This window comes from Mesoplodon densirostris, chromosome 2 (assembly GCF_025265405.1).
Source record: "Mesoplodon densirostris isolate mMesDen1 chromosome 2, mMesDen1 primary haplotype, whole genome shotgun sequence".
NCBI lineage: Eukaryota > Metazoa > Chordata > Mammalia > Artiodactyla > Ziphiidae > Mesoplodon > Mesoplodon densirostris.
Genome location: NC_082662.1, coordinates 66,711,319 through 66,738,351, shown reverse-complemented (window position 1 = coordinate 66,738,351; position 27,033 = coordinate 66,711,319). Strand labels below are relative to the sequence as shown.

At 40.2% G+C, this 27,033-nt stretch overlaps 1 protein-coding gene across 1 annotated transcript; it reads left to right on the top strand.

Moving 5' to 3' along the window:
• Positions 1-28: 28 nt before the first annotated feature.
• CRYZ (crystallin zeta) lies at positions 29-25,731 on the top strand. Its single transcript, XM_060089969.1, has 9 exons — positions 29-137; positions 5,474-5,597; positions 7,447-7,599; positions 12,046-12,209; positions 16,763-16,814; positions 21,352-21,501; positions 24,672-24,773; positions 24,874-24,969; positions 25,430-25,731. Exons 2-9 carry the CDS (start codon positions 5,487-5,489, stop codon positions 25,592-25,594), a joined length of 993 nt encoding a protein of 330 aa, XP_059945952.1. The 5' UTR covers positions 29-137; positions 5,474-5,486; the 3' UTR covers positions 25,595-25,731.
• Positions 25,732-27,033: the final 1,302 nt, after the last annotated feature.

Genomic DNA, 27,033 nt, shown 5'->3' with positions numbered 1-27,033 from the left:
AAACTCCTTCCTCGGGCCCGCCCCTGGGGGCGGGGCGAGGCGGAGACTGAAAGCGCCGCGGGTTACCCGGCCCGTGCCTTTTTACCGTGGAGCCTGAGGGAACACTCACAGATTTTGATTTCCCACTCTAGAACCGGGTAAGTGGTTTAAAAAGCCCCCTTAGTTTAGGCTGCGGACCTCCCCCGCGCTCGTCCAAAAGGAACCGAGGCGGATTTTGGCTGCGCTCCTGTCCTGCGTTCCGTCCTCCCCTAGAACCAGTGAATAAGGTGTTCGTGGCCGAAGTTATTCCCCACCAGGGGCTACAAGTTGGTCATCCGTAAATCACCAGGGCAGTTTTACTTGCTGGTCCTGAGATCCCGGCTTTGCTTTCTGGCAGGGTGAGCGTTTCGGGTCCCACGGCGGAGCGCCCGTTGGTCCTCCCCCCATCCCGCTCCCCCTGCCTGTCCTCCCTCTAGATTTCCCCTCGGCCCGGCCTGGGATCTGGATTCCTGCGGCCGCGCGCGTTTGCTGTGACCCCCTCCACAGGCAGCCAGAGGAACCAATTTCTCCTTTCAGGCTCCTGTTTCCCAGGGCTCTTTCTGTCTGGCCTTTCCTCCTGCTTTGCCATCAGAGTTGCCGTCTTACTTTTGGAGAGAAATGTGTAGATTTTTTTCATTCCCCGCCCCCCGCCATGGCTCCCACCTAGAAGAATCTTCCAAAGAAAGAAAATTAACAAAACACCCTGTGAACACATCGTGGGATATTTACGCAGTTCCTAGAGGAAACTTATCTCAGTGACCAAGAAAAGTGTGTTAATGATTGAACCACTGAAAGGCTAAGGTTTGGACTGTTAGTCCGCAACTAGTAGAAATGGCGGTGTCATTCCCACTGAAACCACTGGGATGCTCCATGAGTGTCTGGTCAGCAGTAGTAAATCCCACTGAGCTCTGCTCCATCCAGTCTTTTCCTCAGAATACCTGGAGAGGTTTAGAATAATTATCTATTCAACTCCTCCTCCACCCCTTCTTATCAGAAGTGGGTACTGAGATCCAGGCCAGTGAAGTAACCCGACAAGGTCACATGGCCAGGAAGAGACTTTTCTGTGACTAGTTTTAATTGTTAAAATTTTTTCTGGATTAAGAATAATAAATAATATGCTGACATGAGTCATTCTTGATCAAAAGCAGCACATTTTGTAATGTTTCTTTTACAACTTTATTGGAGTATAGTTGCTTCACATTGGTGTATTAGTTTCTGCTTTATAACAAAGTGAATCAGTTATACATATACATCTGTTCCCATATGCCTTCCCTCTTGCATCTGCCTCCCTCCCACCCTCCCTATCCCACCCCTCCAGTCGGTCACAAAGCACCGAGCTGATCTCCCTGTGCTATGCGGCTGCTTCCCACTAGCTATACATTTTGTAATGTTTGATTCTCCAAGTTTTTTTTCTTGCTAGAAATGCTTACTTAAGAATTATTTAAGAATTTTCTGTTTGCTTTTATGATATGCCTTTGCTTTGGCTTTGTGAATTGATCTGTTCATTTTGTGTGAAAATATATTTCCCACATTTTCCCTATCTCTTTAATTTTCATTTAAACCAAATGGATTCAAGTGTAGCTTGGAAAAGATCACTGTTTGAGGAAGAATTTTAAATTATGTATTTCCTCCATTTGCAAAGTATGGTTGGCAACCTTTCAGAGGTAAAAAGTAAAACCAACATTAAACCAAGGTGCTGTAGTTCTTTAAAGTTTATATTTGATATATAGAAAAACCTATTTGAAGTATAGGCTTAATTAAAAAACACAAGCAGTGTGACAAGCCTGCTGCTGACTGCAAATGATTTACTCTGAATAATAGAGCTTACAGCATGTCAGGCGTGCTCTGAAGCACTAACCATGTGCTGTTGCAGTTCATCTTGACAAGGACCCTATGCTAGGGAGTATTGGCCCCATTTTACAGGTAGGGAAATTAGTAGTTTTCCTAATAGAATCACATCCTGTGTATCTCTAGTAGAACCCTTCACTTATGGGCATTTGAAAATTTTCAAACTCAGAGCAGATACCTTAATCATAAAATATGTAATGCTACCTGCAATCTCTAAGAAATTAAAGGTCCTATATGCCAGCATTTCAAAAGGTGAGATGAAAAGGATTTTACAGTAAGGGGAAAAAAACACCTAACAACATTTAAGGTGTTGGGTTCCAGCTGTGCTTCAGTGTGACCCTGATGAGTCTCTTAACCCCTTGAATGTTTTCTAATCCATAACATGGATGGTGATTTTATTTCCACTTCTGCATACAATTAAATGGTGGTTTTAATAACTGTTGCTTTTCTACCTATTGTGAAAATTATATCAATGGGTGTGAAAGATGTGCTTTTTAGAAGAAATCAGGTATCGCAAGGGTTTAAGAATTGTAATTACTATTAGTGGGTTGTGTTATTTTATTCTTTTAATTATTTTTTTAGCATAGTACCTATATTATGAAGCAGATGAGGATCCTGTGGGTAGTTGAGGGGGGTCAAAGGCAATGAGTGCAGATTGGAGCCTGATCAATCATGGTGGCAAAGGCTCAGTGGGAAGTAAGATCGCCAGAAACAAAGTAGAAGTCAGAGCTGTCAAGGTCATGCCCTGTTTCTTTTCTTTTTTTTTTTTTTTTTTTGCGGTACGCGGGCCTCTCACTGTTGTGGCCTCTCCCGTTGCGGAGCGCAGGCTCAGCGGCCATGGCTCACGGGCCCAGCCGCTCCGCGGCATATGGGATCCTCCCAGACCAGGGCACGAACCCGTATCCCCTGCATCGGCAGGCGGACTCTCAACCACTGCGCCACCAGGGAGGCCCATGCCCTGTTTCTTTATGAGCTCTATAGGATAAGGTGTAGTACTGGACAAAGCAGGGGGGTCTTCTAAATCCAGGATTAAGGATGAGTCTCCTCCTTCCTTTGTTCTTTTCTTCCCACTTAACAAATGTCCAAAAGTGAGGGGAAAAATGTATGTGCTAGATATTTTTGACAGATCCTATTTCAGGGTAATTTTGCTTTTATTATTGCTACAGCTTTTTGAGGGCACCAGTGATGTCTGTTGGTGAAAAGATAGATGCGAGAACTTGAAAGAAATAAATAGGTAGGAAGTAAGTAGATATTGAAAATGGAAAAAGAGCTACTCCTCTTAACGTGGTGTGTATGTGCATTGGGGGAGATGAGGGCGGAGTGGGCAGGAGCTGGGGAGGGGTGGGGCTTGTTCTCTTTGCCCTCTGTGTTCTCCGAGTTTGGTACAGTGCCTGCCTCGTTTACAGTTAACGTTCAAAAAATACATGTTGAATGAATAACAACCCGTGTTTGGTATTAGTGTTTTGTTTAAATGATTCTCTGGACTGTGAACTCTTTGAGGCTAAGGACTTGATTTTACAAAAAGAGTGCTGTAAATATTGTCACATTAAATCAAAGATGACTATAGAATTATAGAACCAAAGATATTTTAACGAATAGGAAATTGGAAAGGAGAAAAGAGATGGGAAAGGAACCGTGATATCACTATATATAGGAGTAAACATTTGTCAGGTTCTGTGCTTGATACTTGCCGTCTCTCGCATAGTAACCCTGAGTGGAACTCAGTTTTCAGATGAAGAAGCTCAAAACAAGTGACTGCCTTGCCCAAGACCACACAGCTAGTACGTGATAGATCTGGGATTCGTACTGAGAGCTGTCAGATTCCACAGCCCACTCTCTTTCCACAACACCATGCTGAAGACAAAAGGGAAAAAACAAAAAAGCTATCTTCTTATTTTCAGAGTGGAAAAGTCTGATCTGTGCAACCTTTTCTTTTTCTGTTTTATTTTCTTTATGTATATATTTCACTTTCTTCTGTAAGAAATACTCAGCTTGAGCGAAGACCCAAATAGAAATGCAGTAGTGAGACTGCTGGGTAGGTATGGCATGAGCTGCCTTTTCCTGGTCCTAGCTCCCTGCACAGGACTTCTCACCCTAGGACTGCTTGATGCTCTACAGTGCAGTGAGGCTTATGCCTGCTCCTGCCCCCCCCCCTTTTTTTATAAGAGGGCTGCTCTTCAGGATATGTCATTGCTAAACAGCCTTTTAGCAATGGAGAGTTTACTTTCTCCTCTGTACTAGGTACTATATTAAATCATTTTAAATAAAGGGTCTTAAAATGACACAACTTTTGATTAATTATATCAAGAACTTCCCATTAATACCATCAAAGTGCTTTGATTCCCTTCACACATGGAAGGCTACTTTATAGTTATCATGGGCTCCGTTCTGAGGAGTCCTGTGTTGAACTGCAGTACAGTAAAGATCTTTCATCTCAAGCCCTAGTTTCTGCAACTCTTTTTGATGTTTCAGTGGCTCGTGGTTGGTGAATATGATTATTCCAGAAGTTAGCAAAGATGTTCTCGGTGGTGGCAGAGTCTAACGATATTTGATATGGTTAATTTCAAGAAATTGTCATAACACACAAATAAAATTATGGAGATCAGTCAAAGCCCTTTCATTGCATCTCTATAGGTATAAGATTTTCAAAGTTATCCAATTCTATATATAAATATTCTTTACCTTTTCTAAACTTATTTTAACTCTTGAGTTTTCATTTCAATATTAACAGTGGTAGCAGAGAAAGGTTAACTATAAATTACCCTCGTGATTAAAAAAGATTACATACAAAGCAGTGTTTTTAGTTTATAATGTTTATTCTTCTTTGCTAAGATGAATGAGCTTCATAAAACTAAGTGTTTCAACATTGATAAATCTCAAAAACTTAATGCTGAGAAGAAAAAGCAAGTTTCAGAATTCAGTACAATATGATCCAATCTAAATAAACTTTGAAAACATGCAAAACAATAACAATAGCACATATTGTTTACCAATGCAAATACATGTGGCAGTGGTATTACATCATGCCTGAGAAGGATGAGCACTGAGTTTATGGGAATAGTCATCTCTTAAAACTGGGGGACAGAAATGGGATTGGGGATGGGTACAGGAGGCTTTGGTTACATCTACGTGTTTTAGGTTTTTACAATGTTAAGACTTGTTAAAGCTGGGTGGCAGGTAAATGTTTATTATATTCTTTATATTTCTTTCTATATTTGAAATATTACATAATCTAACAAAAGAAGATATATTTATCTAATGTTAGGAAAACTTAAATTAGCTCCTAGAATTCCAAGATGTTGCAGCCCAAGCTTACACCAAAGGAAACCTAAGATATTGTATCATGCTTCACCTCTCCAGATGTTTTTGTTTGTATGTTTGATTCCCTTGTTGAAGGCACTGAATCCCTACAGGAAATAATATGAAGTACTTTGCTTCGTAGCTGAAGGATTTGTAAGATGAAAGGTCCTCAAACATGAAATGAGATCAGTGGTAAGCTCATGATTTAAACTGTTGTTTGAAAAATTGTTTGATCTTCTCCCTCCAGGGAAAGAAACATAGTGATATCCTAGATACAATATGACAATATGTTAATTTTTTTCCTTAGTAAATAGGTCACCATGGCGACTGGACAGAAGTTGATGAGAGCTATTAGAGTTTTTGAATTTGGTGGACCAGAAGTGCTGAAACTCCAGTCGAATGTTGCCATACCAATTCCGAAAGACCATCAGGTGGAAATCATTACTTAAAAACAGGCAATAATTACACTGAGTGTGTGTCTCTAGCACATCAAGCTAATGTTCGAAAGAAGCAAACTCACAATGCTTTATAAAGACATTGAATTAGGACAGAGTTTACACTGTTTGCATCTATAAACTCTGACAAGGCTAACATAATTCTAATTAGTGAAGTAAATGTATGAAAAGGAATAACATCTTGTAAGAAAAGTTTTAAAGTTGAGAATCATCTGTATAATTGGATTTTTCTGAATGGAGTCATAAGTAAGTTTGAACAAGTTATTCTATTACAGACTTTCAGTCATGATCTTTGTTTTTTGCGTGGGGAAAATAATTTTCTTCTGCATACATGCTTTTTTGCATATAAGAAAATTTAAATGCAGAGTTTAATCATTTCTGGTGACTTCAACAATATACTTTTTCAATAAAAATTGTATATTTTTATTATTGCACCTTCCATGGCTCTCAAGTCTAATTTCCTTAGCAAGCTTTATGAGAGTTTTTACAGTGTGGCCATAATTTGGCAAAGATTTATTTCTTATCATTCCTTCTCAACAGACTGCTGTAACAACTCAAGCTTTATCTGGTTTCCCCGAGAGGTCCTGTCATTCCTTCTGTCTTTGCACATACTATTCCTTTAACCTGAAATAGCCTTTTTCTCCCATTCTGAAAGAATTTCTACTCATTCTTTAAGACCTAGCTCAAATACACTTCCTTTGTAAGACCTTTCCTTACTTTTATAGCAGAAGTAATCGTTCTGTATCAGTTAAGGTAAAATTAGCTTCTATTGTTGATGTAGCCTCAAAACGTCAAGGGTTCAACAATAGAAAATGATGTCTCATTCACTAAATTCCACAATTCTAAAATGTTGGTGGATAGAGTTCTCCAAAGTGATTTAGGGACCTGGATTTCTTCCATCATGTGGCTCTGCCACCTTCAACACCTTTCTTCTGAGGTTGCTATGAAAGGGTGGAGACACTATGTGAATTGCCTAGGAAGGTCTTTGTGGGCCAAGCCTGAAAGTAGCTCTCGTCACTTTTGTTCACATTCCATTTGGCTACTCATGACTGTGAAGGAGCCAGGAAGGAATATTCTTCCTACCTGCCTAGGAGGAGGAGGAAATAGATTTGATGAGCACATAGTGGTCTCTGCCACACATCTGCTCATATTTCCACCACTGTTTTCCCCAAATGTTATAATATAGCACATAAACCATTCTGTCTTATCTTATTTTTTCTTTTTATGAGTGCACTCAGATTTTATTTTATTTTTTAATTTTTTTTTTTGCGTTACGCGAGCCTCTCACTGCTGTGGCCTCTCCCGTTGTGGAGCACAGGCTCTGGACGCGCAGGCTCAGCGGCCATGGCTCCCAGGCACAGCCGCTCCGCGGCATGTGGGATCCTCCCGGACCGGGGCACGAACCCATGTCCCCTGCATCGGCAGGTGGACTCTCAACCACTGCGCCACCAGGGAAGCCTTATTTTTTAAATTTTTATTGGAGTATAGTTGATTTACAATGTAGTGTTAGTTTCAGGTATACAGCAAAGAGAATCAGTTATACGTATATATATATATATCCACTCTCTTTTTTTTTAGATTCTTTTCCCATATAGGCCATTACAGAGTACTGAGTAGAGTTCCTTGTGCTAGACAGCAGGTTCTTATTAGTTATTTTATATATTATAGTGTGTGTACATGTTGGTTTGTAAAACTGTAACGTGAGCTCATTGAAGGCAGGGTTTTCCTCACCATTTTTATAGCTCCCATAATCACTACAGTCCTAGCGTAATGCTGAATGAATGCCTAAATGCTCTGTTTGAACTAAAGTACATTGTTATTGCAGGTTCTAATTAAAGTCCAAGCATGTGGTGTAAACCCAGTGGACACATATATTCGCTCTGGTACTTACAGTAGAAAACCACTTCTACCCTATACTCCTGGCTTAGATGTGGCTGGAATAATAGAAGCTGTTGGAGAGAGTGTATCTGCTTTCAAGGTATTACATTTTTAATTATTTCTATTTTAGCTTAATATGTATGTATTTGTTTAACATTTTAACATAGCTTTAAAATGTGTCTGTGTTTAAGTCTTTAAAAGGCCCCATTACACAATTTCTGCCACTTGGGGGACTCCTCTAGTCAAAAAAGAAATTACCTTTTATCCAGAGACCTTGCTTGTCTGATTGTTGGGAATAAATGCTAGGTCATTTCTGTGTTTCCATATCCCTGCAGAATTGAACTATGATCCTTTGATTTGACAGAAATATGTAAGGAAAGAAAAGAAGCAAGGAAATTATACTATTTCCTAACTCTTGGTAATACACAGCCAGCATAGTTTTTTATTCCTTCTATAAAATTAGTTTCACAGAATACAGGGAAGGCTAATTCTTTTGAATAATAAGTAAAAGATGGGGCTTCCCTGGTGGTGCAGTGGTTGAGAGTCCGCCTGCCGATGCAGGGGACACCGGTTCGTGCCCCGGTCTGGGAAGATCCCACATGCTGCGGAGTGGCTGGGCCCATGAGCCATGGCCACTGAGCCTGCGTGTCTGGAGCCTGTGCTCTGCAACGGGAAAGGCCACAACAGTGAGAGGCCCGTGTACCGCAAAAAAAAAAAAAAAAAAAGTAAAAGATGAAAAAAATGCAAGGTCAGCTCTACATTTTTAGAGCTGTGACTCAGACCAAGGTGACCGAGTCAATGAAAATGTTATGATCAGGGCTTTCTTTATTTATGTGCCAAAAGACATAAAAAACATAGTATATTCATGTTCTTTCATCTTTCCTCATGATTCCTTGACCTGCTCAACTATGGCAGCACATTTACCAAAATTGAACTGAGACAGCGAAGATTAACGTGGCCCGGGCCCAGGAAGCCAGGCAAATTCCTACAGTTTTCCACTCCTCCACCTGTGGCACTCTGGCTTCTGCCCCCACCGCTCCACTGAAACGATGCTTGCTCATGTCACTAATGGCCTCTATATTGCTGGAGCTAATGGGCCCTTTTATGTCATTATCTCTCTTGACTTCTCTGTGACATTTGACACTCTCAGCCACTTACTTTTCTTAAAAAAAACTTTTTCTTCAGCTCCTGTGACATCCTCTCTCGCCCTTCCTCTCTGGGCATCCTTTTTCAAGCTCCCTTTTCTCTGCATGCCCCTCACATCTTGGTGTGTTGCCCAGCGCTCGCCGTCCCTACTTAGACTCTTCTTTTTATATTTTCTCCCTCATGATGGTCTCATACATGCCCTTGGTTTCCATTATCACATGTGATATCCTTAGCTTAGAATCTTCCAATAAGCTCTGGACCTGTGCTATCCAAATACAGTAGCCACTGGCCACACATGACTATTTAAAATTCAAATTCAATTAAAATTAAAAGTTCATTTACTCAAATGCTTAATAGACCCAGGTGTCTAGTGGCTACCCTATTGGGCAGTGCAGATGCAGAGCATTTACATCATCACAGAAGGTTGTGTTTCAGGGCACAGGACCCACATCGGCAACCTCCAGGAACCTCTTACTCATTGTGTCTAAAAGGGAGCTCATCTTTTCTCACAGAAGATCTGCTGCTCTCTCGTGTGACTGTCTTGGTGACATCTGGGGTTTGAGGCTTACCTCTCCACTCACTCTCCCTCACTCAGCTCTCCCTTACTGGAACTGTTTCCTCTCTCCTCTTTTCCTCCCCACTACCTGTAGTGTAGTTCCGGTTATCTTACATGGTCCTTTACCTGGATTTCTATAATAGATACAACTTACCACCCTCCCTTCTTCCCCTGAGAATCTATCCTTGCTCTATAAGGAGTAATTTTCTAAAATGTACTTATGATTGTTATACATCTGTGTTTTAATTCTTGCATTAATTCTCTGTAGATTTCAAGGTACTGCTGGAACTGCTTATGTTATGAAAGAAGACTGTTTCGTGCTCTCTCCCCCACCTATCTTTTTCCATTCTTACCTCCCATTCCTTCTCACCCTGTAGTTTATTCTTTAGTAATAACTGTTTGTTCTTCCCTGCATATCCCATGCTCTTTCATCTCTGTGTCTTTGTTCATATTGGCTCTTCTGCGTGGCAGAACTAAACTGAAACTTATAAACATGGGTTCAAGGGCTTTTACCCTCCAGCTTTCATTTCTTTTCATTTTATCTCCCGAAACTATTACATTCCACACATTAAACTACTTATGCGTTGGGAATGAATGCTGCTGATTTCTCAGCACCTATTCCTGCCACTGTTCCTTGACGTACTTTGTTTCCTTCATCCATAATGACTTTTCCCAGGTCTGGTTTTCAATTCAAGATCGTGTTCTGTCCTTCAAAGCCTACCTCAAATACTAGTTTCTCAGTGAAGCTGTTCTTGAGTCCTTCAACTTAGAAATAATTCCTTCCTTTTTCTTGTGCCTATCTTTGATGGCCCATCATATTTGCCTTGCTTTGTAATTATTTCTGTCCTTTTTTTCTCTCTTCCTAGCATTTAAGAAGCTTGAGATTAAGGAGAGTGTCTTGCTATTAATATCCATCACAGAACTTGAAGTACTACTTTCCATAGTGGATTCTCAGAGCAGGTTTGAATTATATTGAAATCAATGCAATGTGTTTTTAAGCTGTAAAAACAGAATTAATCTTAAATTAGTCATACTTGACCATTTGCAGGCAACACTGTTAAGCAGTGATGCTTGTCTTTGACCTTTTGAACCTTTTTTATCTCTACCTCACCACATAGTGCTTTATTATAGGGCAAATTTAAGTATATTGAGAATTATTGCCTTACTGTTTTGCTTATTCCAAGGAATATTTCCTTTTTTATTCTCTTCAAGAAATAGGAGTTAGCTTTTATTGTAATTCATAGCTGACATAGAATTCAGCTAATAAATGACTGAGCCGGGATTTGAATGTAGGTATGTCAGACTCTAATGTTCATATTCTCTCTACTACATTGAGATTGTTGAGGCTAGTTCTTTAATAAACCTGTGAAATAGATTATGAAAAACTGTATTCTCTTACCTTATCTTGGGTGTGTGTGTTGCAGGGGGGCAATAATGAGAAGAGGCAAAAAATGATAATGATTTTCATCATTGTACAGTATACTCTTATATTACCAAAAGGAATGGAAGACTGTTCTTTTTTTTTTTTTTTTTTTTTTAATGTTACTCGGGCCTCTCACTGTTGTGGCCTCTCCCGTTGCAGAGCACAGGCTCCGGACGCGCAGGCTCAGCGGCCATGGCTCACGGGCCTAGCCGCTCCGCGGCATGTGGGATCTTCCCAGACCGGGGCACGAACCTGTGTCCCCGGCATTGGCAGGCAGACTCTCAACCACTGCGCCACCAGGGAAGCCCGAAGACCGTTCTTTCTCAAACTTGACCACTAAGTTTGGTTTTAGGCTGACCTGCATAACAAGTAACATGAAAAATATTTTCTACAGGTGTTTTTTATTTTCCTGTATCTTTGTAAACTATTGTGTATGTGTGTGTACACTATCATATATATTTATTCTTGAATCTGTAATCCTACATAGGTGGCAACAAATCTGTTGCCTATTGCATGCTCAATTAAAAAGAAATCTTATAAGATTTCCATGTATTATGGAGAAAAAAAAGAAATAGGAGTTAGGAGAGGTGCTTGTACTGGGCAGTCTAATTTCCCTAGTGCACAGGTTACTTTGGGCAGGCCTGTAGTGCTTGTGTGGTGCCTTACCTTACCCTCAGTCATGCATCTGCTTTCCAGTAGAAAGGACCCAGCAGACGTTTATTGAGAGTTTTTATGTTTCTGGTTCTGTGACAGGTGAAGACATCTGTCCTGGCTCATCTTTGCTGTCAGGATCCAGGCAGAGTTGCCTGCTTTCTGGTGTATGCATGAAAAATGAGGGAAATACAGAAACAAATCTCTGGAAAAGATTTAGAACAGGTGTTTGGTGTGTGGAAGAAACCTTACATTTTATTTGTTCTCCCTAGTATTTTGGACCAAAAAAAGAAAAAAAAAGGTTTATATTAACTGCCATTTACTAACTACTTGATCTGAGCTAATTACTGAACTTGTATGTGCCTCAATTTCCTCATCTGTGTAGTGGGATTATCTAAAGGGAGATAATGAAAGTACTTTCCTCATAGGCCGTCATGAAGATCAAATTAGATAATACTCATTAGACACTTAATGCAGTGTCTAGCACAGCAAGCTCTCAATAAAGGTTAGTTATCATTATTATTAGACCATGCTGGACATTCTTTTATTTTTCCTATTTCCCTTGATTTTACTTCTTACTAGTTCCCATTAATAGAACATTTTAAAATGTTCGGTATTTTGAAGTTATTTTTATGAGACCTTAGGATGTAGAAAACAATATATAAATACTCATTTATTTCTTGTTATAAAGGTTGCATTATAAAGGAGCGTACCCATTTTGACATGATTTTTAATCCCTAAAGCATTTATTAATTTACTGCTTTCCCCAGAAAGGTGACAGAGTTTTCACTACCAGCACAATCTCTGGGGGCTACGCAGAGTATGCTCTGGCAGCCGATGACACTGTTTACACACTGCCAGAAAAACTGGACTTTAAACAAGGAGCTGCCATCGGGATCCCGTATTTTACTGCTTATCGAGCTCTGCTTCACAGGTAATAACACACTCTGTCAGCTTTATAATCAGCACTAGAGGAGGGCAGCATTAACTGGAGGAGGATAATATATAATTTATGCTTCCTACCACCCGTCCACCGTCGGTCATTTTTGGTTCCCATTAAGATTTATGGAGCGGAAACTGCTAATTTGGGAGATTATTCTAATCACTGAAGAAAAAAAAGAAGAGCAAAACACTGTCTTTGTCTTCAACATGCTCACAGTCTAGTAAGGGACGGAGTAAGGGAGTAAGAGTAATAACATTGATGTATAATTTGGAAAGGACAGTGGTGGAGATGTGCATAGGGATTTATGGGATCACAAAGGATGTGCCTGTGGTGATGAGGTAGGGCTTCCTGGCAAGATGTAAGACTTGGATTATTTTAAAGCCATGGTTCAAAAATCTTGTTATCCAGCTCCAGAACCTAATTGCTGCAACTTAAAAGGGCTCTACCCTAGACCCACTGGTCAGTTTCCATGGATGATACCTGAGAATCTATCTTGTAATTAAATTCCCTAGATATTTGAAAAGGATCAGAGGGACTTATCCTGGGGAAGGGTAGCTGGGAGTGGGGAGGGCATCCTAGACAATGGGAATAGTTGGTGTGGGGGGCAAACATCATGGTATCTGGGGAGCAAGAGCTAGAGCAGTTTGCTTTCGTTAGAAGATTTCAAGGCAAAGAGTGCTGAAGAATAAGTTTGGAACATAGTAATCTGTCAATAAATGTTAGCTGCCATTATCAAATAGGCGGGATTCAGATAATAAAAAGCTAGATTATAGCGCTCACACATTGTTCTGTAAGGGATTGGGGGGGTCATACAGTGTTTTTTTCAGGAGAGTGATATTGTCATATTTGTGTTTCATTAAGATCACCTATTTGCTATGCAAAGGATGGATTTGATGACAGGAATGGAGAAGGAGATGGGAGGGTCTTATAGAAGTACCCTCTAGGAACAATACTTAAGGGCTAGAGCAAGGGTCGTGGTAGAGATGGAGAGGAAAGGACAACTGTTTAGGGGGTAAAATCAGAAATATTTGGTGACTGCATGTAGAGAATGAGGGAGAGAAAGAGCTTAAGAATACTTACAGCTTTAAACTTGGGTACTGTTTACCTTGACAAAGAGAAGGAGGAAAAAGTTTCAAAGGGAAACTGAGTTCAGGTTTGGATGTGAAACTAAGACAGACATTGTCATGGAGAAGTCCAGTGGTCTGTCGGATGAAAGAGTCTGAAGCTTGAAGCTTGGAGGTATAAATTTGGGGCTGTCAGCATGTGGTGAGAGCTGACAAAATGAAAGTCATTGAAATCCCTCAGGGAGTGAGAAGAACAGCGGAGTGAGACTAGAACCTTAGTGAGCATTAACATTGAAGAGTGTGGGCAAACGTAGGGAACAGAGTCCTAAGGGAACCAAAGGGAGTGTATCCCAAGGGCAAGAGGGTCCAGAGTCACCATGTCTGTTAAACATCTGTTAAGCTCGTAGGTGTTGAAGACAGGAAGACCTAGGTTATAGTATTGTCTCCACCTACCACTGGTCAAGTTGCTTTCCTGTCTCAACTGTAGTTTACTGACTTGAAAAACATGGATGATAATAATAGCACGTACCTCATGGGGTGTGCTGAGAATTAAATGAGGTAATTAATGCATGTAAGGCTCTTAGTATGCGAGTAGTGCAGTCAGTGTGGGTAGTGTTAGGGGTAGTAGTTGATGTTGCTAACAAGGAGGTAAGCTAGTTGTCAAATGCAGCAGTGAGGGCTGTTTGGGAAAAAATACCAGCTGGGCTTAGCAATTAGGAGGTCATTGGTGGCTTTCGTCAGTTCATTTTCAGTAGAGTGGTGGACAGAAGCTTGTTTGAGTGGGTTGAGGAAGGAAAAAAGAAATCGATTCTTGAGGGGAGACTACTCTTAAAAAGTGGGGGAGACGGGCAGGAAGGGGTAGAAGAGTACTTGAGGAGAGTGTGGGAACAAAAGGTTTTTTTTAAGGATGGACAGGACTTGGACATGTTTGTAGCTGAGAAAGGATCTGTCAGAGAGGGAGAGATGGAAGGCTTGGAAGAGAGGGCGGAGTGGCAGATGGAACAAGACCCTGAGCAAGGCAAGAAGGAGAGGACTTAGGACAGAGATAGAGAGATTGGCTTCAGATCGAAAGGAGCACTCATCTGTAAAGCCTGGAAGAGGTAGTGTAATTATGGAAAGTTTGTGTGTGGGCAGGGGGGTGGGACGTTGAAGGAGAAAGACAGAGAGAAGTTGGGGCACTGTACCATGGGGTCCAGGCTGACTAGGGAGGGAAGTGAGGCCAGGAGCAGCAAGAGGGCCGAAAAGGAGCAATTGAGAGACAGCGATCTGTGAAGCTGAAGAAAAAGTTTTGAGAGAGTATGGGCTTACAGAATCAGGATAGGAGGTTAATATTGCTTATTAGTGTCTGATATTCCTCAGGTAGAATGGTTAGGGGTGGCTACCAGGTGTAGGGAGAGAGTGGTAAAAGCAGAGGAGAATTCAGGAATTGTGATTTGTAGTTTTCCTCCCGTGAATATTGAAATCTCCCAGATTGGGGCTGGATTTGGGGTGGAGGAGGAAGCCTATGTGCCAGGTCCTAGTCTTCAGTAACTACAATGGGGTACTACAGCAGCACAGAAGGCCAGGCCACATGCTCCAGGCCTGCTGTGGGCCCCAGGGACAGAGGACTATTAGTTAAGGTTCTCCAGAGAAGCAGAACCAACAGAATGTGTATATTGATAGATTGATTTGTGGAGGCTTGGTGAGTCTAAAACCTGATGGGGAGACTGGCAAGCTCTGGAGCCCGATAAGAGTAGCAGTTCAAATCCAAAGGCAGTCTGCTGACAGAATCCCTTCTTGCTCTGGGAGAAGTCTGTCTTTGTTCTATTAAGGCCTTCAACTGATTGGGTGAGGCCCATCCACATTATGGAAGATAATCTGCTTTATTCAAAGACTACTGACTTAAATGTTAATCTCATCCAAAAAAGCACCTTCACAGAAACATCCAGAATGTTTGACTCATATCTGGCACCATGGCCCAGCCAAGCTGACACATAAAATTAACCATCACAGTGACCCTACACAAGGATAGAAGGATCGTAGCCATGGGGATCCAGGAGAAGGTCAGCCAGCTTTTTCTCCACTCAATGCAGGCCTAGAGGTTTAGGAGAATGTGCTTAGTGTGTGAGGAGTTGTTTATAAGATTTTTTTTTTTTTTTTTTTTTTTTTTTGCTGTACGCGGGCCTCTCACTGCTGTGGCCTCTCCCGTTGCGGAGCACAGGCTCCGGACACACAGGCTCCGCGGCCATGGCTCGCGGGCCCAGCCGCTCCGCGGCACATGGGATCCTCCGGGATCGGGGCACGAACCCGTGTCCCCTGCATCGGCAGGCGGACTCTCAACCACTGCGCCACCCGGGAAGCCCTGTTTATAAGATTTAAAAAAAATCATTGGGAAGTATTTCATGACCCATAGCATAACATTAGTAATCCTATTCCCTTACATTTGTATTTTACTTTTTTAAATGTCAAGTGTTTTGGTAATACCTATCTCAGTTTATCATTGCAAACCCTCAGTTTAACTCACTGCCCTCAACCCCCCATCTCCAAGCAAGCATGTTGGAGAAACTTCATTTACTGACTCACAATTGTCATTTGTCAGCTGTTGGCACGGGGGCTTGAGCAGGACTCCAGGTTACTGTGTTCTCACTCCCAGATTGAACATAATGTCTGTACAGGGTGGCCACGCCCTACTGTCCTGGTAAGTAAAGGATCCTTGCTGGCCGTCAGATCTGGATCACACGTTGGTTGCTGGCTTGTGACATCAGCACTTGTCCATCTGAAATGATAAGGCATCCCTCTCTGTCTTGCTGCACGTTCCACGTTCCGTGTTTTCAGTGTAATAGAAAAACAGTGGTATGAACCAGAAGTAAAAAGAATATGTCATTTCACCAGAGGGTCTGGACATTTTAGGGGCTGACAGGGGAACCTGTGTGACAGGATTTATTGTGTTTCATACTCTCTTACCATCGCTGACTCAGCATTGCTTCCTGAAACGAGGGCTTAGAGGCTGTGCAGCCAGATGTTCAAAGACATGGAGAAGGAAGGCAGTAGCTGCTATGTTTACTTGGGTATTACTCTGTGTTTACCGTGGAATAAAGACTGAGCTGTAATGACCCTGTTTTGCGACACTTTCTGTGGGAATGAATGGCAGACTCCAGTTCCTCTAGGTGAAGCAATTTCACTTAACACACCAACAAGCCCTCTGAGAAGGTAGCCCAATAACGTGATCCCGGCATCCCAACGGTGCCTGGCACGTGATAGACTCCCAGTAAACATTTGTTGAATGAATAAGTGAATTGAAGGTTTACTTTTATCTGTGGCTCTGAAGAACCATTGTTTGATCCTGTGGAGCTTGGAGAATATCTTGGGTTATATATCACGATGAGTTTCCTCTGGGTAAGTGTTAGTTGAACTGAGGGTAGAGTTCTCTTAAGAATTATGACAAGCATTGAGCTTAATTAGCTCCAGAGTAAGGTGATGAAGCTATGCTTTCTTTTTCAGTGCCCGTGTGAAAGCTGGAGAAAGTGTTCTGGTTCATGGGGCTAGTGGAGGGGTAAGTATTTGTTCTTTAAGTTTATTTTTAAAAGAGCTTACGTTTGTGCGTTTCACGTTGTATTTCTTTAAGTTGTTTTTAAAAGCCAAATTTGTAAATATAGTCAAGGGTGCTTTTTTTCTTTCTGTAGCGAGGCTCCTTTAAATTCCGTCTTCTGAAGGTGATTCCCTGTCCTTAGTTTAGCATTTCTTGGTTAATAAATTCAATAGATTACCAGGTCAAAAACGTATGCATTAGGTTTTCCACCTGTGTTGGGTATGGACCAAGATACACTGGCTTTGTTTTTCTCTTCAAGTAGTGAATGTTATAAGAATAGTTATTTAGAATTTTAAACAGTTCTTTAAGGTTAATGTAAATTCCACATTCCCTTAGATAAGGAAACTAAGGCTCATTAAAGCTTTACTGCTGTTGCCCCAGACAGCACTGCAAAGCCACACTGCGAGTCTTTGTCCTTTCTAGCTCCCTTCCTCCTCGCCAGCTGCGCTCTGATGACATTCGTGGGGTACACAGTATACAGCTGTGTCCTTCACACCACAACCCATGGCTTAAAATGCTAATGGGGCTGGGGTGGAGGGGAACTCAGAACTTATAAAATCAGCCCTGCAGTGAAATCACGCAATGCAAGGCTGTCAGAAGCCTCTTCAAGAAACTGGCTGTCAATCTGCCTCTGAGGAGCTTAGAGGAAAAGTTAGAGCTCTGAGGTTGGAATTTAACAAGAAATCCACATGACCTCTATCCTGCAGGTAAAGGCTTTAGAAATTTTGGAGACAGGATTTCGAATTTTTAAAATACAGGGCCTGGGGCTGGATGGCTCACCTTGAGGAAGCTGCTTAACCCTTTCAGGGCACTGTGTATTCCAGAGAGTAGATGGAAAGAAGTAACCTATTTTTTTTGTTTTTCTTTTTTTTCTTCCTTTGCGGTACGCGCGCCTCTCACTGCCGTGGCCTCTCCCGCTGCGGAGCACAGGCTCCGGACGCTCAGGCCCCGCGGCCATGGCTCATGGGCCCAGCCGCTCGCGTCCCCTGCATCGGCAGGCGGACTCCCAACCACTGCGCCACCAGGGAAGCCCAGAAGTAACCTATTAATGGCACATTGTTCCCAGAATAATGAGAGGCATCCTGAAAATGTGAATTTACCTCTAAAAGTGGCCAGATAACACAAACAGAAAATTCAGACCTCTGCATATCTGTTACTTAATGTGAATGTATCACCAGGTTTCACACCCAGCTTCCTGTGTACCTTCAATAGATTAATTCTGAAGGATTTCACAGATCAGACTATTTTCTAAAAACACCAAGATTGTCTTTCTGGGGCTTGAGAAAATATGACAGATATACCTTGTCAAAAAACGCCCATTGTTTAGCTTCAGCGAAGAGGCTATTTTGGGGTTAAATTAAATTTAACCCTAAATAACTAAAGAATCTGTCAAACATTCATGTATTTAAATTGCTTTGGCTTTCAGAGAGCTAAGCTTGTGCTCTGTATCAAAGGGAGAGATTTCAGTAGGAAGGGGAGAGAAGAGTTTAAAGAAAATCTCTTTTTATTCCCTTTACTCTCTTGTAAAAAGCCAGGTTGCTTCACCATGATTTTTTTTAAAAGGCAAAATCTGCACTGTTCTCTGTGCTGGCTGAGTTTGTTAAATCCTTGGCTGGCAGGGATAGGCTGGCGACCTGGTGTGTGAAGCACTTCTGATCCTCCCTGCCCTATCAGAGGGAAACAGTGCTGGGTTTTGTCTTGCTTCTGTTTGTACTTTCTGTCCTCATTTAAATCAAATTCCTTTGGGATTATGTTGTGTATTTAAAATGGTGTAGAATGTATGAACACGGCTATTATTCAGATATGTTGGTGAGGAGTGCCCTATTTTAGTGTCAGCAAAATAAATAGGAGAAAAAATAGTTGACACATAATGATGTATAATCTATTGAAGGAATATTGTTAGTATAATTGTTGACAAGAATAGAATAAACAGGGCCTTTAAAATAGCTACTGAGTGCCCCTTTGAAGTAGTTAGAGCATAAGGAGGTATATTTACATTAACTCTTAGGTTAAAATGTGGTTTTATTAGAAGCCCCCTGTTTTTTTAATTGAAAATTAAAGTAGCAAAAATCAGTCATGCTAACCACATAGTGTATTGTTATTTCATGGAATTGAATGTCTGTTGCACTCAGTAGACAGTGAGTTCCCAGTGTTTGTTTTGGTTAAATCAAACAGATCCTCACCATAACCCAAGTGGGTTCAGGCTCATCACTCCCATATGCCATACAATCTTTAAGGTCTATTTCAGGCCTGGGAGTCTGTGATTCTGTTACAATTTTAATTAGTTTCTATCATCATTTTTCACTTTTAATTCTTTTTCTATCATGCCCAATCTATAATTATTTTACCTTCCTTTAAATCAGTGGTTATCAATAAGAGGTGATTTTATATCATCTCTTCTCCCCCTTGGGGACATTTGGCAGTGTCTGGGGACATTTTTGGTTGTTACAACTGGGTAAAGGGGTCTGGCATCCAGTGGATAGAAGCTAGGCATGCTGCTAAACATCCTTCACTGCACAGGATAGTCCCCACTGCAAAGAATTACCCGACCCAATAGTGCCAAGTTTGAGAAAGCTTGCTCTAAATGTATGGGACCCTTATCTGTGCCATTCATTTGTCATGTGATCAAACGTATTTCCTAGTATTGCAATTAAATTAATTGCTTTTATCTAAATTTCTAAAATAATTTTATTTCTCCTTTATACTAAGCACATTTATCTAGTGCTCTAGTGATTTCATCAAGTCCCGTGGCTTTAAATACCATCTGTAAACTGATGAATCTCAAATTTACGTTTCCAATTCTGAATTCTTTTTAGCCCATACCCATGTTCAGCTGATGACTTTACATCAATATACAACAATATACAGCTCAGCATGTTCAAAGTGAATTCTTGATGCTCTCACTAACTTGATCCTCTCTAATCTTCCTTATCCCAGTCAATCTACCCAGTTAATCTGGCCAAAGACCTGGGCGACATCTTTAATTTTTCTCTTTTCCTCACCTTCCACCTTCAATCTATAAGGAAGGCCTGGTCTTCCTAATCCCATTTCCCCCTACCTTCTTTTTGCCTCTCATATAATTGGAATTTCTTTTAAAAGCCTAATGTGGATCATATCCCTCTCCTGCTTAAACTCTCCAGTAGTTCTGCATGGCTCTTAAATGTAATATAAAGCCTTTACCTCCAAGGCCCTGTGTGCCTTGGCCTCTCTGTGCCCCTCTGGCCTCATCTTCTGCTGTCCCACATGTCCCGCCCTCAAGCCACATTGACCCTCTTTCATTTTTTAAAAAAATAAATTTATTTATTTGTTTATTATTTTGGTCTGCATTGGGTCTTTGCCACTGCACATGGGCTTTCCCTAGTTGCAGCGATCCGGGGCCACTCCTCGTTGCGGCATGTGGGCCTCTCACCACGTTGGCCTCTCCCATTGCAGAGCACAGGCTCCAGGCATGCGGGCCTCAGTAGTTGTGGCCAGCGGGCTCCAGAGCGCAGGCTCAGCAGTTGTGGCACATGGGCCTAGCTGCTCCGGGGCATGTGGGATCTTCCCCGGCGAGGGATCAAACCCATGTCCCCTGCACCGGCAGGTGGATTCCCAACCACTGAGCCACCAGGGAAGTCCCACGTTGACCCTCTTTATGACCTTTGAAGACCCCAAGCTCATTCCTGATTCAGCCATGGCCATTCTGCCTACAACATCTCCAGCAGGCTTCCCAGACCGTCACGTGCTTGCCCCTCACTTCATTCAGGTCCCACCTCTTCAGAGCAGCCTTTCCTGATGACCTAACTGGCCACTTTCCCTATCTCCTTATAACCCAATAGGCTATTTTATTTTTTTCAAGTACTTTTCATTTTCTGAATTTACTTTATTCATTTGTTTGTTTATGTGTTTATTATCTTCCCCCTACCTTAGAACATAAGTTTCTTGCATGAAGAATCATGTCTTGCACATAATAAATAATAAACATTCATCATATTAATGAATAAGTTAATTTGCTCATGTATGTACCTGTCTCCTCCACTTAAGTGGTAGAGACCTTACCTTTGTTATGTAATATTTTATATGTACAATTAAAGTATGAAGTCAGTGAGCACATTTTCATCATCTTTAAACCCTGTATCTTTTGCACAAAGCAGATGCTAAATGAACATTCTGTGCAGTGGTTACAAACTCAAGCTCTGCAATCTGATTTGGGCCAGCTCCTGTTTCCATATATATAAGCTTCAATTTTCTCATCTGTGGACCAGGGACAATAACAATATCTACTTCATAGGCTTCTTGTGAGGATGAAATGAAGCAATACATAGGAAGTATTGAGTGTAATACGTGGCATATTATAAATGCTCAGTAATCGTTAGCTGTTGTTCTTATTTCTTTGTTTAGGCTCTTAAACTTCTTAACAATAGCTAGAACCTAGAAGAACCTAAAGTTCATTATATGTATTTAATAAATGTTTACAGGGATGCAAAGAATCTAAAATGTTGGGCCATATTTTGTTTTTCAGGTTGGAATAGCAGCATGCCAAATTGCTAGAGCTTATGGCTTAAAGGTTTTGGGCACAGCTGGTACCGAGGAAGGACAAAAGATTGTTTTGCAAAATGGAGCCCACGAAGTGTTTAATCACAAAGAAGCTAATTACATTGATAAAATTAAGGTAAAATTGTTCTATAATTTTATAAAAGTAAAATTTTGTTTCATGGGAGACAACATTTTTTTTGTAAGTTCTCTTTTCAACTACTCTCTTTTCAACTACTCTCATTTTAGCTTGATAATTAATTTTTTGCTTATGTGTGTTTTAAAGATTTAATTAATTTAACAGAGATGTCTAGTTTTCAAACCTTCACTATCATTTCTGTCTTGTTTATTTTTACTAAGTAAAATATAGCCTCTCTAGAGGCTTAGAGCTATAAAAACTGGTACTCTTTAATGCAAATCACATTTTAAGTAAAGCCACAGCTTTGTATTTGCAGCTGTGAGGCAGTTTTTTTCTTTTTTTAATATATATTGTGAATATTGTGAAATGATTACCACAAGTCTAGTTAACATCTGTCCCCATACACGGTTATAAAATTCTTTTTTCTTGTGATGAGAACTTTTAAGATCTATTCTCTTAGCAACTTTCAAATATATAATAGAGTGTCATTAACTGTAGGCACCATGCTATGCATTACACCCCCATGACTTACTTATTTTACAACTGGAAGTTTGTACCTTCTGATCCCACGTTTACCCCTGTCACCCATCCCCCACCCCCACCCCACCTCTGGCCACAAAAAGGTAGTCTTAATATAATTTCTATTGGTGTATATTTTCCATAGAAGAGAAGTTATCCACAGATTAAAAACTGGATCTGTTTAGCCTAGGGAGTAAAGTTTACTTGTTTACTGGATACTTTGGAGGAGTGAGCACTACCTCATCCAAAGCGCGAGATAGAATTTAGTTATTATTGCATCCATTCCACTGCTGCAATGGAATTCAAACAGATTCTGAAGTTCTCCATTTGTGCTATAGTAGCAGTTTACTAAACACCTATTACTTTGCTGATCCCCAAACTACTTGCTCATGTTGAGAAAGAATTGGTATATTCCAGGTACTGATTACTGTGTAAATAATGTCATTACAAACTGAGGAAAAATATGACCGAGAGTTTGTTACCCCTAAATCATCTTGCCAAAAAACTGAGTAAAGGCACTCCTTTGTTATATGTTGAGGGAACCTAAAATTGATTGAGTATGCACTCATGATACCAGTATCAGAGATGAAAAATTGTCAGTTATTTTAAGAATATGTTTTTGTTTTGCAGTCTAATTCCGTCTCTTCTACTGGTTCTTTCTGCTTAAGTCTCTCTCATTCTCCAAAAACATTCTCTTAACCTTTTATCTCCCCTTCCCCCTCCTTTACCACAGCATTCTTGAAAAAGTCAGGGGTACTTACTGCTCCTACTTCCTTACCTCCCACTGCAGTTTTGCTTCCACCCCAGCTACTTACACGGCTTGTCAGGGGTGCTGGTAAGCGCCTAGTTACCAGTCAGCTGCTCTTGGCTCAGTCCTCATCCTGTTTGACCCTGACCACGCCTCCTAGAAGCTGGCTCTCTTCTTACTTCTCTGACTTCATTTTCAGTCTCCCTTCTCTTCATTTTACTTAAATGTTGGTATTCCTTAGGTCTTTCCCCTTGCTCTCTAATCTTCTCTGGTGCTGCACCTCCATCCTGGTTCATCTCATACACACCCTTATACTGCTGGTTTCCAACACTACCTCTGGCCTGTTTCATTCCTTCATGCCATCAGCCTACTAGATATTGACACTCATCTGGCTCCTCAGGACAGAAACCCACATTTCATTTCCTGTCCCTGTTGTTTAATCACCATTCTCCTTCCTACCCATCAAATTGGTCACCTCATCTATCAGTGTCATCTCTGACATGCCTTTCATATATGTCTCTGTTTCTCTTTTCCATTCATCATTGTGACTTAGTTTAGTCGTCTTCTTCTTCAGCCTTGACTATTATTCCCAGCTGAGCTAATCTCCCCTCTGTCTTCTCTGTTGTCTCCAGCATTATTTGGTTCTCTGTTTAAAAAAAGGAAGAAAGAAAGAAAAAAGTCTTCAGAAATAACTGAAATGAGAGCTCCATGAGAATAGGAATTTTTGTCTTTCTTGTTCCCTGCTGTACCTCCAGTGCCTAAAACAGTGTCTGGCACAAGAATTAATTAATGAACACCTGCCCCCAAAAGTCCAATTCTTTTAACATGCATTTGATGTGTTTTCACAGTCTGAACCAATTTGCAATTTCTTGTCTCCCACCTCTTCCGGCACCCCCATCTCTTTCCCAAATACATACTCCAGCTCTGCTGGGCCACTTTCCAGTTCCAACTTGTACTCTTAGTCCCTACATCTTTGCTTTTCTGTTTCTTTTGTCCAGACTGACTGCCTCATGTCTAACTTCCTCTTGTGCCCTCTTCCTTCCGTTTTACTAAAGGAACTCTGACTCATCCCTCAGGGCCCAGGTCATCATCTCTGTGGAATTTTCTCTGACCTTTACAGGTGATCAGAGTTGTAACTTTTATTCCCTCCATAACCTGTGGTTTATTTCTGCTAATATAGTACTTAGTCCATCACATCACAGCGAAGATTGTAGTGTTTTCCATCTTCCTCACTTTGTTTTGAGCTCTTTATGTCCATCTTGGCATTTCTCGTACCTCTCACAGTGCCTGACACAGGTATTCATTTTTTTGTTAAAATAAATGAATATAAGGTAGATATGTATAGCTTATTTAAGAGCCAGTTTTAGATGTTAGGAACCGACATCTGAGAGCCCAAAGGAGAAGAAATAGTCTGCCAAGCTGATTGTAGACCACTTAGAACAAAACTGAATGCACACACACACACACAAAATCCTGCAACAGCAAACAGCCAGTGATTTTTTTATTTTGTTTTCTGTTTTTTAATAAAAATGGGAAAACCAATGTCCAGTTTTGGATTTTTGATTTGTTCCTTCTTTCTCTATTGAAGTACATTTTGAAGATAGAAGATTTTCAGCTAAGGAAAAAGTACTTTATAGTCAAGTTGAGTCTAAGCGCCTGAAAATTCTGGACAAATTTTATTTCATTATAGCAATTTATTTAATACAGACCTTTATCATTTTAGATGTTGTGGCTAGTACCTTGGTATTACAGCATCACTATATAATTACGTTATCTTAAAATTTGCATTATTAGTCTTTAAAATATAGCATCTTATGTCATTTGAAACACAGCTCTGTAATATATGGGACTATGATAACAGTTATTTTTCCTAATCTACTCTGCATTCTTTTATATTATATAGAAATCTGTTGGTGAAAAAGGAGTTGATGTGATTATTGAAATGCTAGCTAATGTAAATCTTAGCAACGATTTGAATCTTTTGTCACATGGAGGACGAGTAATAGTAAGTATTTCATTTTTTTTTTACCACTTTGTAGTTTTATCATAATTTAACTCTATTTTGCAGTCATCTTTAACTATAGACATGCTGTTTTTCATACTAGGTTGTTGGCAGCAGGGGTCCTATTGAAATAAACCCACGGGACACCATGGCAAAGGAATCTAGCATAATAGGAGTTGCTCTCTATTCATCCACCAAGGTAGGAAAAGAAGTGTCTCTGATTTTGGTACCTTAAACATTGATATACTTTGTCTAGTCAGGCAGACTGAAAATTTAAGTAGATGTTAAAGTTAGTTATCTAAGTGGGTTAAGGATGAATCCCTAGAAGATCACATCCCTAGAAGATAATCCCTAGAAGATAGGGTGACAATATAATTTTATTTTCCAAGCCAAGGCACTTATGAAAGAGAAAGGAGATACTATTCGCAATTACTAATTACTTCAGGACGATAGATATTTTGTAAACTGAGACCGTCACAGACAAATTTCACTAATGGTTAACCTATAGAGAACTACTTTTTTTGTAGTTCTGGACAAGCTGACAAAAGCTACATATTTGTGAGAAATTCTTAATGTTCTCTTAGATTCTGAAAAATTTTAATGCTTCTGAAAATTAAGTCATGTGTTCCTCTACTGAAAAAACTTTTTCTTTTCCTCAGGAGGAATTTCAGCAGTTTGCAGCAGCCCTTCAAGCTGGAATGGAAATTGGTTGGTTGAGACCAGTAATAGGTCCCCAATATCCATTGGAGAAGGTGGCCCAGGCTCATGAAGATATCATTCATAGCAGTGGGGTTACTGGAAAAATGATTCTTCTCTTAAAATGATTAATCCTTCCACAGATTTCCTGTGTAATTAAAGGTTTCTTACCTCAGTTTTAGGTACACTACATTTGCTTTAATTAGCATTCATTTGATTCAGTGAGTTTCTTATATTAAAAAAAGATATATCTTTAGCGATCATAGACATTGGAGTGCAATTTATTTTATAGCTGGCAATATTCTTTATGCCTTCTGCCTCTCATCAAGGGTTCATCATAGTAGGAAATAGAATATTAGTGGTCACTTGGCATTGGAGGGCATTACAGAAGTTCCTAACTGATACTTGAGCATTGATTCCATACCTTTGACTAAAACATGCTAATTCAAAGTAAGACTGTTTGATTTCCAAGCCTACTTCTTTATAAGAACCTTATAGGGACTTCCCTGGTGGTCCAGTGGTTGAGACTTCGCCTACCAGTGCCGGTGGTGTGGGTTTGTTCCCTGGTTGGGAAGCTAGGATCCCACATGCCTTGGGGCCAAAAAAACCAAAACATAAAACAGAAACAATATTGTAACAAATTCAGTAAAAACTTTAAAAATGGTCCACATCCAAAACTCTTAAAAAAAAAAAAAAAAAAGAACCTTATAAAGGTTCTTTAGTCTCTGATTAGCCCAGAACTATATTGGACTCTGAAGATTTTCTGGACTAAACAAGACACCTTTTCCAAACTAATCTCATCTAGATCTACAAGTCTCTCAGAAGGGCAAGATAAATGATGTCCAGAGAAATTTGTTAGTTTTCCCAATATATTATGACATTCACTAGGTTAATGATTGATTACCAATGAAAAGAATGATCTGCTTTTGTCATTATGACATGGTAACTACAGTAAATTATAGAGGAAATTAAAAACTGTTTTTCTAGTTTGTCTTACGTATAATACTTGCCTTACATCACCTTACATCACTTTTACATCACTGTTACTTCCTAACAGTGTTCTGTGTTGGAAGTTTTTATCTAAACTAAATTAAGGAATGATTACCTAGAAATCTTGCCATCAATATTATGTCCCAAGAAATGAGGTTTGATTGTTTTTTTTGTTCTTGTTTTTCTTCATGTGATCACAGCCTCCTATCTGTTATTATATTATATGGTTGATTCTCTTGACCTGATTTGTTCTGTTGAATGACAATTTCTTGTTTGAATGTGGAATCCTGCTTTCATAGTGAACAGAAAGCACTGCTAACTTCTATAATTGAGGGCTGTCGTTGGCTTCTGGCTCTACGTGCCATGGCTGAAGTGTTTTTACTGTTAGCATTTTCCAAGTTTATTTATTATTTCTTTTACAGGTTAGAGTCTTGTAGAGTGAAAAATAACATGTTTGAAAAAATTGTTAAAAAATGTTATGAATCTAGAGATTAGCATTTTATATACATTTCAAAATGGAAGATTCCTTCCCATTCAAAAAGGTAAAGGAATAATTATTCTGTAAAAGTCAGTTTAA